General features: G+C 41.1%; 1 protein-coding gene across 1 annotated transcript; it reads right to left on the reverse strand.

Moving 5' to 3' along the window:
* Positions 1–10,313: 10,313 nt before the first annotated feature.
* On the reverse strand, positions 10,314–10,979 carry LOC308668651 (putative membrane protein C3orf80 homolog; the record flags this gene model as incomplete). The annotated part of the gene is made up of 1 exon (XM_081328711.1): positions 10,314–10,979. One exon carries the CDS (start codon positions 10,977–10,979, stop codon positions 10,314–10,316), a length of 666 nt encoding a protein of 221 aa, XP_081184837.1.
* Between the last annotated feature and the right edge of the window lie 6,894 nt (positions 10,980–17,873).

Below are 17,873 nucleotides of genomic sequence, written 5' to 3' on the forward strand. Positions count from 1 at the left end.
TTAATTTATTGTATAATTTTATGGTTAATTTGTTTTATAGTTTATGTGCCCTTGAATAAATGAATAATAAACTAACCTAGAAGTGATTACAGGTAGTCCTCAACTTACAACAGTTCGCTTATTGACGTTCAAAGCTACAATGGCACTGAAAAAAGTGACTTATGACCATTTTTCACCCTTACGACTATGGCAGCAGTCCCATGATCACACGATTTACATTTGGATGCTTGACAGCTGGTTCATATTTATGACAGTTGCAATATCCTGGGGTCACACAATCATCTTTTACAACCTTCTGACAAACAGGGGAAGGTAGATCCACTTAACAACTGTTACTAATTTAACAACTTCAGTGATTCACTTAACAAATGTGGCAAGAAAAGTCATAAAATGGGGCAAAACTCACTTAACAAATTTATCACTTCACAACATAAATTTTGGGTTCGATTGTGGTCATGAGTTGAGGACTACCCACACCAGGTAGTAATTAAGTAATTTTGCAAAAAAATTTAAAAAATTGACCAAAGTCAGTAACTTAAGGAGATAATTCTCTAACAATGGGAATAATTATCAATTTGATTATAGCCTTTCAACATATTCTAGATTGACCGTTCAATATTTTCTAGATTGATCCCAATCCCTGGGCCACAGCCAAGTGGGAACTGGGCCACACAAGCAGCAGGAGAGCGTGCAAGCTTGTGAAGCCCCATTTACGCGTGCAGCAGGCGTATGTATGAAACCTTCCCCTCTTCCCCGCCACCGCTGCTGCTGGTCCATGGTTCCAGAAAGATTGGGGACTGCTCTTCTAGATGTTTCCCCCCTTTTTCAGTTCTTTTAAGTCAGCCTCGGCTCCTTCCAAATATTTGGAAATGCAGCTTTCTTGGAAAAATTTTCGGAAGTGATTCGCTCTTGCTGTCTCCTTCCTAGATCTGGGAGAGAGTGATTGGAGCAAAGACACCCAGCTGGCTGTTATGCCCAAGGCAGAACTCCTGTTTTCACAGTTTCTAGCCAATGCCTTTAATTACATCAACAAACTGGATTTCAAGATTTGATTTGTATAAGGTAGTTTTATAATGCTTTCATGTCATCTATAAATTATTTTTATGATAAATTTTTGATGAGTTAACTAAAATAGATTTGAAGAGAATTTTCTGCTCTTGAGAATTCCAAGCTTGTTTTTCTCCTGTTGCTGGATGCATATTAATATTTTAGTTTGTTATCTTTAGTTCTTTATTTCCTTGTCTATACTTAAGTATAATTAATGGCTTTGGTTGGACAGTAAATAAAGATTAACTAGCTCAACACATTTTTCTACAGCCAATTACTGTAAAGGCAAAGGAAATCCGATAGTAAAAATGTTAACAACCTGAGGAAATTGCTTCACACATTTGGGGCTAGCAATTTCCCTTGCATTCAGGGCCTTGGGAGTTTATTATTTACTTGAGCAGTGGCCAGAATTAAAACAGATTTATGAATGAAACTAACTAGCTTTGGTAAAGTTCTAGAGCTTTACCATGAGGTGCAAATACTAAATGTGTTTTTAATGGCTTTTTAATGCAGTCTAAACCAATGGACACAGTACAGGTTAGTCTTCAACTTACAACAGTTTATTTATTGACCATTCAACGTTACAACTTCACTGAAAAAAGTGACTTATGATGGTTTTTCACACTTACGATCGTTGCAGCATCCCCAGAGTCACATAACCAAAATTCAGATGCCTGGCAACTAATTCATATTTATGACAGTTGCTGTGTCCGAGGCTCAGATGATCACCTTTTGTAGGCTTCTGCCCAGAGGCAACAATGGGGAGGAAATGGGCAAGTAGTGAAAAGGATAAGACTTGTCTTTTTGCTTTTTCATTGTTCCCTGAAATCTCCCATTAGCAAGAAATAAGAGCCAAGGTTCTCATCTTTCCTTTCTATTTTCCAATCTGACACTAAAAGTATGTTTAAGAAGACAAGTACATCAATACTTTCACAATCTAAAAAACTATTTAGGGTGCTTCGATAAACAATTAAAATAGGACAAGGCAGTCTATTTTTTAAAAAAATATGAGACAATGAATCTGCATACAGACAGGAGGTTGAACAACTAGCCGTGTGGTGTGGCCAGAACACACTCAAAACTGTAGAAATGATAGTAAAACCCTCCTATTTCACCACCTCTTACAATACTAGATAACACAGTATCAACAGTAGAGACCTTTAAGTTTCTAGGTTCTATAATATCTCAAGTCTTAAAATGGACACCTAACATCAAAAATGTCATCAAAAAAGGACAACAAAGTATGTTCTGCCTGTGCCAACTCTGAAAGCTCAGACTGCCCAAGCAGCTGCTGATACAGTTCTACAAAGGAATAATTGAGTCTGTCATTTGCACCTCTATAACTGTCTGGTTTGGCACTGCTACCAAACAAGGCAGACACGGATAGTTAGAAATGCAGAAAAAAACAATTACTACAGCCTGCCTTCCATTGAGAACCTGTATACTGCACGAGCCAGAAAGAGGGCTGTGAAAATATCAATGGACCCCTCGCATCCTGGACATAAACTGTTTCAATTTCTTCCCTCAAGACAACACTATAGGGCATTGCACACCAGAACAACTAGATACAAGGAGAGTTTTCCCCCCATGCTATCACTCTGCTAAATAACTAATTCCCACAACATTTTCAAACTACTCATCTTTCCTATTACCTATCTCCTTACGTTCTTATGACTATAACCTTGATGCTTGTATCTTACAATTTATATTAATTGTTTTATTTAGTATACTAGTATGATTTATGTTGTGTTGTATCTTATGATTTATGATGAATGTATTTTTATGATGATTATGATCATGATTTATCACTTGTTGCTGGTACACTGAGTGCTTATGCACTGAAGACAAATTCCTTGTGTGTCCAGTCACACTTGGACAATAAAGTATTCTATTCTATTCTATTCTATTCTATTCTATTCTATTCTATTCTATTCTATTCTATTCTATTCTATTCTATTCTATTCTATTCTATTCTATTCTATTCTATTCTATTCTAATGTATGATTGGAAGAAGATGTTTTCTTTTCCAAAGAGAAGAATGCATTTTAATCACAAGAAAGTAAAAAAGATACCATTTCAACTTTCTTCTGTATGCATTTTTACAATGAGTAATGAATATATATTAAAACGCTAGCATATGCCTGAATTTTAAAAACATATAGCCTTCTAAAATGGTTTCATCTAATAAGTGCAAACAATCATCAAGAGGAAAATGGGACTCAGCCTTTAGAAACAATAATGTATTGCTCTATCTAACCACAACCAAGGAAGTACCTGCTAAGATTGCAGTGGAGAAAAAAGGCAACTGAATGGCAGTGAATGGCCATTTATAATTTTCCAGAAAACACTCATTAACTATTAAGTGGGTTTACCCTAAGGAAACATTACAGAGAATATTTTCAGCATTAAAGACAAAGAACAGCTATGACTCCAAAGAACACCCAGTTTACCACTTCTTAAAAGGTGATAAAACCAGAATGTTTCTTTTTAGTACAAAGGAGATGTTTTAATCACAAACTTCATATTTGTTAATACTATTGTTTTTTACCTTTGGACAGATAAAAGTGGTTCTAAAGACACAATAATGGCTTTCATTGTCTCATCCTGAACTTTTCACATATTACTTATGGCTTCAAGTTGAAAGTCAAGCCCCAGATCTCACATTGATAGACCTGAATGCATACACAGATGCCGTACTCTCTTATATTAGAACATGCACTGATAGTGTAACAACAGAAAAGTGCATTAGAGTTTACAGGAACTGTAAACCCTGGATGACTGCAGAGATACGAACACTCCTGAGAGCCCGGGATTCTGCCTTTAAGGCAGGGGACAGGGACACATACAGAGAGGCCAGGGCAAATCTTAGAAGAGGCATTAGGATGGCGAAACAGCAATATAAACACAAGGTGGAGAACCACTTAGCAGACAACAATCTGAGGCAAGTGTGGCAGGGACTGCAGCACTTAACCACCTACAAGGGCAGTACGAGAAGCATGGTTAACACCGATGCCTCGTTGGCTGAGGAGCTGAATATCTTCTTCGCTCTCTACAAGGTAAAAAGACCAGATCCCGTAGCCTCTGCTGGCCGGCCTTGTGATTTTCAGCAACTCACCCTATCTGAAGACCAAGTGAGAACTCTATTGAAGGCTGTGAATCCCAGCAAAGCCGCAGGCTCAGATGGGGTGCTGGGGATAGTGGTTAAGAACTGTGCCGACCAATTAGCAGGGGTCCTGACAAGGATTTTTAACATCTCCTTGCAAACGGCATGTGTACCATTGTGCTTGAGAGCAGCTACCATTGTCCCAGTCCCCAAGAAAACTGCAGTTGAGTGCCTGAATGACTACAGACCCGTTGCATTAATGTCTGTAGTCATGAAATGCTTCGAAAGACTGGTTCTCCAACATCTCAGGACATGCCTCCCACTGGATTTCGATAAACATCAATTTGCCTACAGGGGGAACAGGTCGACAGACGATGCCATAGCTACTGCTTTACACTCTGTAGCAAGTCATCTTGAGAAACCTGGAAGCTATGTCAGGATGCTTTTTGTTGATTATAGCTCGGCTTTCAACACCATTTTGCAGAGCACTCTCATCGAGAAGCTGACTGACTTGAAATTTTCCCCCTCCATCTGCGATTGGATTCAAGATTTTCTTAGGGACCAGTTACAAACAGTGAGGGTTGGGTCTGCTTTGTCCACCCCCCTGAAGCTTTGCACCGGCTCGCCACAGGGCTGCGTGCTTAGCCCCTACCTGTACCTGTATTACCTGAGATAATTAAGTTCGCAGATGATACTACCTTGGTGGGTCTTATTACAGGTGGGGATGAGACAGCATACAGGGCGGAGGTACAAAAACTATCCATATGGTGTTGTAACAACAACTTGCATCTGAACATCGGCAAGATGAAAGAGATGGTGCTAGACCTCTGGAGGAAAAAGGAGGAACCTGCCCCACTTTACATCGGGGAGGACTGTGTGGAGAGAGTTTCCTCCTTTAAATTTCTGGGAGTCTACCTCTGCGAAGATCTGACCTGGAAAGTTAATACAACCCAGTGTTGTGATTCAGGGTCAGCCTGTGGGTTCGGCAGTTGGGTCGGATGACTCAGAGGAGGAGGAGGGGGGTGTTGAAGAGCTTGCTGATGATGGCCTTGAGGCTCCACAGAGCCCTCAGCCGGGCCCCTCCCACCTGGTCACAACGGAGACCCAGCTGTGTGAGCCTGACAGCGTGGATGAAGATGACCCACAGCTGGCCCTGTTCAAGGACGCCCGACGCAGGAGGCAGTCAATCAGGAGTAAACAGAGGAAGGCAATGGGGCACCTTGGAAGGAGGCAGAGAGAGGCCACGCCCTGAACTGTATTTAAGGGGAATGTGTGGGAGGGCTGGTTTGCTGAAGGCAACCGCTTGGATAGTTCCTGTTTCATAGCTCCTGTTTCATGGTTGGTGTCTTGTCTTGCTCTGTTTTATGTTAATAAATTTGGCAGGCTTTATTCCAGCCTCTTGCCGTTTGTAAAGGGGTTGTCCCTGCTTTTGCTGCAGGGCCGGTAGCAGGCTGGTACAGAACACCCAGGTGGCCAGAAAGGCCCAACAGAGACTTCACTTTCTCAGGGTCTTGCGGAAGAACAGGGCTTATGACCCTCTTTTACCGGTCTACTATAGAGAGCGTCCTCTCGTATGGTATTGTGGTTTGGTATGCTGGTCTGACAGCCGCGGATAGGAAAGTATTACAGAGGGTGGTGAGCACAGCACAAGGCATTGTGGGCTGTCCCCTGACACCACTGGATGACATCGCCAGGGCTCGTTGCCTTGGAAGAGTGAGGAAAATTCTCAGGGATGACTCACACCCTGGACGGTATCTCTTTACTCTACCATCGGGTAGGAGATATAGGAGTATAGCCAGCCGTACCAACAGGCTGAAGAACAGCTTTTATCCATGGGCTGTTAGGCTTTTGAATGGGAAATAATTTTATAAACTTTATGCATAATTGACTTGTGAGGCTGGTGCATTGTGCAATTAGCTCACGTGGTGTAATAAGATGGTTTGTGTCGCTGTAAGTTGGGGGTGGGGGCACGAAGGGAGGCTCAGCCAATCTCAATGTATACATGGTTGTACTTTGACAATAAAGGTTCATTCATTCAGGACACAGCCAAAGTAAGCAAGCTGGTTATTGGCAATGTATCCATCTGATTTGGGGCAATTGTAATGAGCAGTTTTTGTGAGGCCATGAATAGTTTTTTATTTGTCATGAAAAACCTGAAAATTCGTTAGTGGCAGATTTTTCATCCTTGTTTAATTAAATAGGCACCACTTTCCTCCTGTATTTTTTAACATAAGAACATATCAAGATCAGCACCTCCCCAGAGTCATCCACTGTCTTGTTATTTAATGATCTTAAGAATTAAAATGTACAAGAACTACCTTAAGTGGGACTAGAAAATATTGCTACAATTTCTTGGGACATCAGTTTCTCTAGTGTTGGGATTTTGAAGGCTAAATCCCAATAGCATATGAAGCCTTAGTTAATTGTGGGGGTTTTTTCAATCCAGTTTTCCAGTTTAGCATGAATCATTGAAACTTTAGCTAGCTACATTGGTTGGGTTTAAATATGTAAGAGTAAAGTATGGCTGGCTAGTTATGATTCAGCATGCCATGCAAGCATGTTTTTCAGATATTAGATCTTTAATTAAAAAAATACTGAGATACTGATCCCTTAAAATGTTTAAGATTTCAATGGCTGGGGTATGACTAATTTAAAGCATGAATGCCCTTGTTGAAAACCACCATCATAACAAAGATTACTGGATAAACCAAAGATTTTAGGTGCCAAAAATTGGATTTGTTTTATTCACAGATGGGCTTATCTGCACAGATATACAGTAGATCTTTCCCTCAGCTTTTTAAAAAATATTCTCAAACTTTTTAACCAAAATACCATAAAAATGTGCCATGCACAGATAAACCAATGGTAAATATTAAAACAATACAAAAATAAATTCAAGGGTTGGCTTCCCTGCGGATGGATGACTATATGCAATACTACTTTTTAAAAGTAGCAAAGCTGTTTACAGAGGGTGTCATGATATCACAATTGAGATTTAATAAATGTTACGTGTAGAAAGCCCCTTTTTTAACCATATTGGGGGTGCTTTCCCCCTAAATTTAGGAATGGTACACATAGTTATAGGTATGTACTAAATAAAATAATAATAATAATAATAATCTTCTAAGAAGCCACGGTCTCCTTAGAAGTCTTTTAAGAAATCAGGAACAATCTCCTGCAGCAATTCTGAGTTGCTTTCATTTGGCTGTAGCCCTGTTTAGTCCAAATTACACTTGTAAAAGTTTCTGATTTCAATACTACTCTCAGTTTATACTATGTAACATGACCAGAAAAGTCTCCACGTGTGAACTTTAGTGAGTAATCTACACAAACTGTAAACACACTTGGAATGTGACCCAGGACCCTTTCTAGCTTTGTCTGATGCAGAACTTTCTATTTTCAACAATGCTGAAGCCATGGGCCAAATAATGCTGGAACCACATAGTCTATATTCACTGTAATGTAATTTGAATCCCCATCTTATGGATACAAAATGTGTTGTCACATTATCGAAATGCCAAGCAACAACTGGTTGCGGCTTTATCTGTCCTGTACCGTAGAAGACCATAACCAGCCCTTCCTTTGCTCTATGGGATATCCCATTTAAATAAATAAGCAGAATCAAAGTATTGTTAATTAGGTTGTTCGTGAAACTCATCCTATTCATACATGCCTCAAATTAGCACTTTTTGGAATGCTGGGTGAAAAAAATATTTTTCTTCTCATTAATGCTAGCTTTCCAAATATTTGTCAGTTTGTATTTTGCCTTCTCTGTAATACAAAACTAATGTTTAACTTGTTCAAAGATAGAAGGAAGCAGCTAAGAATCGAAGTCCAAACACATACTACTTGCAGATGCTCTGTATTATGCCATAAAAACCAAGCTATGAGAGAACAATTTGAGGTGGAGAATTGGTTAAGTAGAGAAAGCACTAAGTACTGTTATTTTCTTCATAACAATTGTGATATTCCTAAATGCTAAGCATTTCAAGCAGCAGTTAAGCACTTAGTAAAACAATTTTGTATCACTGTGTAGCAAAATCAATTGCATAATGTATTAATGGCAAAAATTCACAATTACAAACAAGCCAATTGAGGGGCCTGTAGTCACAGTAGCTGCACTGTTCTTTATCTTCCTCAACCAATTTTTAAGTGTGCAGAAACCAAAGCTCCCACTTACCTGAATACCCAGATAGGTTTCTTCTGCAATTCTGATAGTTCTTCAATTTCTTCAAAATACACTGAATGAATATTCTGATTTTGGTATGATGTGAGCTTTTGCTATTGTTTTAAGCATAACTATTAACTCTCTCTTGTGATGCTACCATCAGCTTGGTCTTCAGCAACAGCTGGTTCCTACAGATGTCAGGTTTAGCCAATCCTCTGTACCTTTATTTGAAAGTAAGTCACATTGAGATAACTGAGGTGCCCTTCAACTAAAGCACACAACTCTAAATTCAACTAATTAATGTAAATGGGATTGTGTTTAGGAGGCAACTCTCATACTGGAACTACTTGGAACTGTGGCTTATGCTTGCTTGCTTTCTCTTACATACTCTCTCCCCTATTACAGGCTGTCAACACCACCAAGATTTCTTATTTTGCATGACACTATCCTGAACTAAGGTTACCATCTCCAGCATTATAAAACATACCTAACTCTAGAAAGTACCACCACTGCTGTTCCAAGTGGCCATAAGCCTGATGGATGGATACTGTTGATCAGGTGTAGAACAGAAGTGAGGGGGGGGGAAGCAAATGGTTTATTAACCAAAGTCACTTCTCTAATCTTAATACTTTTCAATAATTTAGTGCACATCAAGTGGTCAAAGTACTTCTCAAATATTATCTCAGCAAAGCTTACAATTGCCCAGTAAAGTTTTATCTCTGTATTTCACTTTGGCAGCCAAGGAGAAGATAGTGACAATTGGGGTATCCTAGTGAGCTGGAGATGGGTGACTGCCAATTACTAGTTTTGTCTATTAAGAAGTCCCTATACAGAACTAAGTTGATTTTTTTTTAAAAAAAGAGGCAAATAGACATTTGAGCCAATCAGAAATCCTTCACCCTCTTTTATAGCAGACATATACAAACAACCTTGGGAGTTCAGAGATACTTAAATATCTTAATGATATGGGGAGGGGTTATACACAGATATTAACCTGTACAAAATCTTTAAAAGGTGAATTATATAATCTGCAACCTATTTCTAATACCAGTACAAAAAAAATGCAGTGGCCAAAAAGGCAACTAAATGAATAAAAAGTTAACTATGGCTCTCCCTCAAATAAAACTTGCATTCCTATTGTTCTACAGAATTAGATCAGAATGGCTGATAGTCATGAATATTTGAAATGAACTTTTAATAATGTTCATCTACCAAAAAAAGACAAATGACTGCTTTTTGTTATTAAAAAAGCTTTTTAATGAATTCCCATTCATCACATTCTCAAAAGTCCCCAAATCTTTCTGAACTTAATAATGTCAAAGTACTGTACTTAAAAAAAAATCCAACCACCAGAAGGGATTTTGTGTCTTTCTCTTGATGCTCTCACCTCACATCCAGTAATGTTGATGATTTTGCATTAGCAAATTTCTCCGAGTTACTTGTTGATGTGCATAAGCAAATTTCAGGAAAAGAGAAATTTAAATCAAAATGATCTGGATTTCCTCTGAGAAAAAGAATCACACTCTTCCCCCCTTCCAGGATTTTATTTTGTATTAGGAAGGTACAGAGCGCATTCACACCATACAGGGAACAACTATTAAAAAAAAATCTAGTTTGTACTTGTGAATGTCTCCAATTTGAATGCATGTCACACATTTAGACTGGCACTTAAAAGATGCCTGTTACTACCGACAGGCATCTCAAATGTGAAAGGCCGGCGGTGTTTCACAGGCAGAGGCAGAATCCGACTTTGCTACAAAGGAGCTTCTCTCAGGCGTGCAACTTCCCAAAAAGGGGGCAAAAAGGAAGACCAAGGCAGACTCTCCAGTCACACACCCCCTTTCCCTTCCGTGCTATTTCCACCGACCCTCCCTAAACCCCCCCCCCCTAGAAAGAGGGGTTTCGGCGCAGGATCTTTGGCCCCGCCGACGGCGCAGCTTTGGTTTTTGCGGCACCCGGCAGCTGCGGGACGAGGGAAAAAGGCGCGGAGGGTCTTCAGCTGCCTCTGGTCCAGCGATCCGGTTCCGTGGGGCCCCTGCCCGTCCCGGTGGCCAGGCTGGTGACGGGCAGGACCAGGGGCTGCTGGGCCCGCATGGATTCCTCGTAAGTGGGCAAATATTTCACCTCTTCGTAGCTGGGCAGCTGCAAAAAGACGGGCGAGACGACGTGCAGGAGAGGGGGCGGCAAGGAGGATTCCCGGCCCCCGCTCTCCAGCAGAGAGTCCTGCGAGGTGGCGGCCGTCCCGTTCAGCGGGGTAACGCGGGAAAGCGAGTCCCGCTCTTCCGCGTCGTCATCGTCGTAATCCTCCTCCTCCTCTTCCTCTTCTTCCTCCTCGCCCCGTTGTCCCGGGCGCCGCCGCTGCCGCCGCCGCCCGTGCCTGCGGGGGCTGGGACAGATGATCCGCTGCAGGAAATAGCCGATGGCGAAAAGCACCAGCAAGATGAGCAGCCCGGAGAGCTTCCGCACGAACCAACCCACGTTGTCCAGGAACGTGTGGAAAGGCAGCTTGCAGCACTTGGTCTCCGCGTAGCTGGCGTTGCCGTAGCTGCAGCAGCTCTCCTGCGCGCCGCATTTCTCCTCGCCGCAGCTGCCTTGGCACGGCTGCCACAGCAAAGCGGCGCCCAGCGCCAGCAACCCCGGGGGGAGGCTGCCGCCCGTCATCTCCCCCCTCCTCAAGGAAGAGGAGGAGGAGGAGGAGGAGAGCGGCGCTCGCTTCGGTCCGCCACCATGGCCCGTCGGCTCCACGCTCGCTTTCCCTCCGGCTTCTTTGCAAACTCGCCTCCCGGGCGTGCAACTCTAAGCCTGGGAAAAGGAAGGGGGTGGGGTGCCTTGGCAGCTGCGAAAGGAACCCCCCCTTCCCCCCCCCTTCCTCGCCTTGAGGCAGGATCGCCTTTACTACCTCAGCCGAGAGCTCGGACGCGGCGAGGCTGAGCAGGGCTCGCTCGCAAGGCCGGGCGGCGAGGCGGGAAACGCGGACATGTTGCGCGCGTTTGTCTGCGCAGCCGGGCCAGAGGTTAACGGGACCGATCCGCTTGGTCTTTGCAACGCTTTGATCTTTATTAATACAGCTGTCGTCTTCTGCTCTCGTCAACGCTCGCTCCCCTTCGCTCGGGTTGAGTGCCTCTGCTTAAGTGATTGGATTTCCCTGTGAACGTTATTTAAATTTACTTGCTCCTGAGGCTGGCTTTCCATATTTCTGATTAAAAATGGATGATCATCACTTGGCGAATGTTAATAGGCTTAATGCAACTCCTTTTCCATTAGAAAGGTGGGGTGGGTTTTTCCCCTCCTCGTTTTTTCTGTTCTGGCTGCCTCTTTGCTTGCCAAGAGCTGGTAGTGACTCTTCTTTCCTAGAGAATATGACGACCCACCAGAATAGCCACCATGGAGAAACAAATAATTCAAGGCCAGAAAAAGATTCAGCGAACAAAGTTTAGAAATCCAGCAAATGAAAAAGGCAAGACAGCTTTTCCCAACCTCATATCTCCAGTTCTAGTGCGATAGATCTAGATGTTGAGTTAAGGAGCTGGAAGTAACAAAAGACTAGTGATCTTCTCACAGTAAAGGTAAAGGTAAAGGTTCCCCCGCACATGCGTGCTAGTCGTTTCCGACTCTAGGGGCCGGTGCTCATCTCCGTTTCAAAGCCGAAGAGCCAGCGCTTGTCCGAGGACGTCTCCGTGGTCATGTGGCCGGCATGACTAGACGCCAAAGGCGCACGGAACGCTGTTACCTTCCCACCGTAGTGGTCCCTATTTTTCTACTAGCATTTTTACGTGCTTTCGAACTGTTAGGTGGGCAGAAGCTGGGACGAGTAACAGGCGCTCACTCTGTTACGCGGCACTCGGGATTCGACCCGCCAAACTGCCGACCATCTGATCGACAAGCTCAGCGTCCTAACCCACTGAGCCACCGCGTCCCTTCTCACAGTAGAGCAACCTTAACAGTTAACTGAATCATAGTTCATTGAATTACCTGGATTTACAGAAAATGCTGAGCCACCAACTAGCCCATCACATTTCCATTTGCCATACTGATTCACTAGGGTTCATACAGCATCAACAACAGTGAGGTGTTTTGGGTTAACACAGTTAACAAATTTGGTGATCCCAGCTAATTGTGGCTGATTGATAAATGTGGAGTTGATTTTGAGAAGTCCTTGGTGCTCTCTGAGCTTGGTTGATTTCTTGCAGATGTTTGATTACCCAAACTAGAAACATCATGATGTTACCTAGTTTGGGTAATGAAATGTCTGCAAGAGAACAACCAAGCTTAAGACACCACCAAGGATTTTTCATTTCAACCCTGAGCTACAAATATTCTCCACTGTTGGAAAGCACATTTTACTGTGCAAACTCTTGCTGGAGGAAGACTGGGAAACTTGCAAACTTACTGGAAGAAGATTGGGAAGGAGTAATGAGGTAACAGTAATGAAAGTAGTTTAATAAATTATAAGCATTATTTCTAGTTATGACTTCCTTCATTTTAGACAGCTGAGCCACACAAGCTGGAGTCTAAAGCTTCTACAGACCCCAGTATGGGGGAAACTCTTATGAGCTCAGCATATCATTTTATTAGGATAAAATCTATCTAGAGAAGTTGTATAATTTGATGTAGATTGAAAAAAAAGAATGGCTTTGTATGGTTTGCAGTAGGTAGGGCTCATGAAGGTTATTAAAACGAGAAGTAAGGGAAAGGTTTTTTTTCCTTACAACAATGCCCCATCTTTCCACATGAAAACCGATCTCCAGGAAATTACAAATTAAAAGCCTGATTTCCTTTTTTGTTTTTTTCCTTCCTTTCATCCTAAAATTTGAGCATAGAAAGAGATCTGAAAAAAGGCATAGTTATAGGACAACCAACTTTCAAATTTTTGCTTTCATTTGTTAACTTGCTTGGGCCTTACAGTTAGTTCTTAGCAAAACAGATGCAACACATTCTAAAATGCTCGATTTTCTGCCTTATTTTCTACCTGAATCTCCCTCTCCTGCAAACTACTAACTTAAAAGGCACTTATGGCCAAAAAGATGTAAAGTGATATTTTTAAGAAAAATCAATTTTCTTTGCCCGTGGCTTGTTGCATCACAGGCAAGAGTGAAATTGAAATAAGCCCAAATGTATGGCAGTTACAATGTATGAACAGAAATAAGATAACTTTATTTTAAAGAAGGCTTTTCTTTAATCAATGCTCAAAGCAAGTTACTAGCAATGGAGAGAAGCAAGATAACTTTGTAGGCCATTCAGAAGAACTCCTATTCACTTGCTTCTGGAACCTATTTGCAAAACTCTTCACTGTTAGTCCCATGGTGGTTTATTCAGTCAATTCTATCCATTTTCTGGGCCTTATCCACACACTTGTCTTTCCTCGGCACAGTGAAAGCTTGCTAACTGTGTTGAGGACAAATCTCCGTAATAGGGTCTTTCTCTCAGTGCCAGTGTTATTTTTCTGTTGAAACTCAATGCAGCTTCCTATGTGGATGTTCGGATCCACAAGGAAGAACCTATTGAAGTTGGTCATCTACAGAGCTCCATTTGGCAAACTGCAGGATTGTTTCCTTCCATCTGGCCAGAGGGCTCTGTGCCTCCAGGCCAATTCTGCTTTGGCTCCCAGAGGGAACAGAAAGTCTCTAGCAAACAAGTCATATTTTCTTTCTTTTGAGGCTCAAGTAGGAATAGTACGTTCTGGAAAATTTTCCAGTAGGTTGCTATTCCTACCTGTAACCTCCACTGCTTGGCATTCCTCTTCTCTCCTCTTGGCACTTTTTCTGCACGAAAGGAAGAAAATGGCAAGTTAAAAAAAAAAGGGAGAGACAGGATCCTTCGCTTTTCCAGCTTCTTTTCCAGCTACTCTTTCCTCCAAGCTCTCATCAAAGGCATCTCAATTGCTTTGAGGGCACCAAATTTGGTGATCTGTTTTGGAAGCATGCCAAGACATGAGGATGGGTAGGCAGTGGTTTCTTAAAATGATAATGGAGAACACATCATTGAGCTGGGGGGGGGGAAGGGTTTCAGAAATCTGCAGAAAAAGCAGCTTGATATTTTCTCGAAGTTTCAGATTATAATTCATTTATGTTTGCCTGTCTGCCAAATTGAAAGAAACAAGGGATATTGTATTTCAAAACATCTGGAGACTACCAGGTTGCCTATATCTGTAGGGAAAGTGGTTACCAGTGTCTGTGTAATAAATTAAGTTAAAATATACAATTTGGTTCAGGAGCTTGCTATTGTAAACTGGGAGTTACCAACAGCATATTCTATTTTCACTTGTTACGCTTAACCTCCAGTCTGAAAAAGGTTCTGAAGAACTAAAAAAATCTGCTCTTGACATTTTGATTAGTCTTTAAAATGAGTTTTCAAGGGATTAAGAAGGGTACATTTTATTTTGGATTAAAACAAATTAGCTTTAATTTCCAAGTTCTGACCGCTTAAATGACTGTTCCCTTACATCAAAAAATAAAAAATTGGGGATAAACAGCAAGTAGATGTGATATGGATTATTTATTTATTTATTATTTATTAATTTAATTTGTATACCGCCCTTCTCCCGAAGGACTCAGGGCGGTGAACAGGGCAATACATAATAAAAACAAGATACAAAAATTAAAAATTATTAAAAGTAATTAAACAATGGTGCCCGTAATAAATTAGTACAAATTAAAAGTTAAGTTAATTTATAAAACCCAACCCCATCCCATCAGGTCAAGCCGGCTTGTTCAAAAAGGTGGGTTTTAAGATCGCGCCGGAAGGAGCGGAGATCAGGCGCCATCCGGAGCGGCTTATTTCTCCAATCTGGTGGGTTATTTACAACAGTCCATAGTCCTTCCTTGCGCAAAAGCAAGCAGCATTTAGTGGACCAGGAAACATAGTTTGTCCCATCCAACCGGGTTATCCAGGAGATGCCTGACAACAGTTCTTGTGCCATCTTACACCAAATACAAACTCAGCTAGGAATACTGTGTGAACTTACTCTCAGTACAGGCCTGGGCCCATAACCAGTGTTAAGGAATTTAACTGAAGCCATGTAGTAAGTATTTGAATTGCAATGCCTGTAATCAGGAAAAGAGCAAGGCAACTCCTGCACACAGGATAAACAGCTTCAAAACAACTGTTCCTTTGGAAGTTGTATTTGCTGAGTTAATTGGACCCATGAAACCAAGTTTAGGAGGGTCATGCTATATGTTAAGTATATTGGACCACTACTCTAGATATGGTTTTTGTTATCTGCTTAAGTCAAAGGCAGACACTTTCCAACAATTTGCAAACTGGCTGAAGTTCGTGGAGAGAAAAACAAAGAGAAAGGTTCAGTGCATAATTACTGATAATGGCACTGAATTTACAAATAAGCATTTTGTTGATATGCTACAATCAGCTGGCATTGAGCATAAACGTTCAGCTCCTTATAGGCCTCAACATAATGCTTTTGTTGAGAGACGTGGGCAAACGTTACAAGCCATGATGAGAACCATGTTACAAGATTCAGGCTTAACAGATAGACTGTGGGGGGAGGCAGCAAAATGTGCAAACCATGTTCTGAATATAGTTGTTAATACTTCTACTGGTAAAATACCATATTCAATATGGCATGGTAGAAGACCAAACCTTGATTACCTGCACACGTTTGGCACCCCAGCTTGGGTCCACATTCCTGCACAACTCAGGAGTAAAGGCCAACATAGGGCTAGGCAATTATACTTCGTAGGTTACGAAGCTAACCACAGATCCTATCGTTTCTGGGAACGAGGCACAACTAATGTATATAACAGTGCTAGTGCAAAATTTCTTGAGCACGTTGGTTGGGATAGGTTAGAGCAAGAAACTGTTAATACTGATCCTCTAGTGTTTGAGGACTCCTCTGATAACGTAACTAGTAATGATAATGCATCTCCTGTAAATATAAAAGATGAAGAGGAGATAGGGGAGATAAAAGATGAATCAGAGGAAGGAAAGGAGACAGAAACTCAAAGCCCTGTAATTCCCTGGCGTTCAATGCGTATCAGACGTCCACCTGATCGCTATGAAGCAAGTGTAATATGTCAAGTTAGTGTAGAGCCATCTAACTATGATGAGATCAGGATGTATCCTGAAAAAGAACAAGCATCATGGAAAGCTGCAATGAACAGGGAGTTGAAGTCTTTGCAGAATCTTAAGGTATATCAGAAAGCAAAACTGCCACCTGGTGAGCAAGCTATAGGTTGTAAATGGATATATAAAATAAAGAAGGGAGTAGATGGAACTATAACCCATAAGGCACGTTTGGTTGCACAAGGTTTTGCCCAAACTACTGAGGATTATGACGAAGTGTTTGCACCCAGTCTAAGGGCAACTACTTTAAGAGCAGCTTTAGTATGGGCAGCTAAAAACCAATATATGGTTAACCATGTAGATGTTGAAACTGCATATTTACATGCTCCATTGCAACATACTATTTATTTAAGAATACCACCAGGATTGACCAGTGATAGAAACCATGATTGTTGGGAATTAAAGAAAAGCCTCTATGGATTGAAACAATCAGGCTATGAGTGGAACAAATGTATAGTTAAAGAGTTAATTGCAATAGGTTTTGTAGCCAGTAATGCTGATCCTTGTTTGTTTAGAAGAGAACACAATGGAGCATTATCTTTTCTTTTATTATTCACAGATGATATTGCAATAATAACAAAAACTGAGTTAGAAGCACAAACTATCATTTCAAGATTGCAAAATAAATTCACAATTAGAAATCTTGGGAAAATAAGCCACTATTTGGGGTTAGATATTGTGAAAACAAATAGGGGTTTTAAGGTGTCGCAAGCCAGTAAAATATCTCAGTTATTAAAGAGATACAATATGGAAATGTGTAAACCAGCAAAAACTCCGATGGCTATGGATTTTAAGGACACTAATGTTGAGAGTCCTGTATTTGATAAGACTATGTACCAATCTTTGATAGGAAGTCTTATGTATCTGAGTAATTGGACTAGACCTGATATTTCTTACTGTGTAAACCAATTGGCTAGGTACAACAATGAACCAACTGTTAGACACTGGCAATCAGCTAAACGAGTATTAAGGTATTTGAAACAGACTATTCACTACTCGTTATATCTAGAGCCAAATCGTGAGTTAATCCTTACTGCATATGCAGATGCGAGTTTTGCCTCTGATACAAACACTCGTAAATCTACCTCAGGGTTGGCTATAATGTTGGGTGATTCTTTGATTGGATGGAAGTCCATTAGGCAAAAACACATAAGCTTGTCTACAATGGAGGCTGAATTTTCATGTCTATCAGTGTTATGTACAGAACTGCTAGTGTACAAACAACTATTGTTAGATATGGGTTTACATGTAAATGATCCATTTATTGTATATGAGGACAATCAAGCTGCAATAAAGATGGCTAATAATGCTGCAGTAAGAACAAGATCTAAACATACTGATCTTCGTTATCTAAATGTAAGACAATGTGTTAAAGATAAATTAATACAGTTAGAGTATTGTCCATCTGATGTAAATATTGCAGACCATTTTACGAAGGTACAAAGTGCTGTGAAACACAATGCTAATTGTGAAAGA

Source organism: Vipera berus (genome assembly GCF_964194415.1).
Source record: "Vipera berus genome assembly, chromosome: 5".
Lineage (NCBI taxonomy): Eukaryota > Metazoa > Chordata > Lepidosauria > Squamata > Viperidae > Vipera > Vipera berus.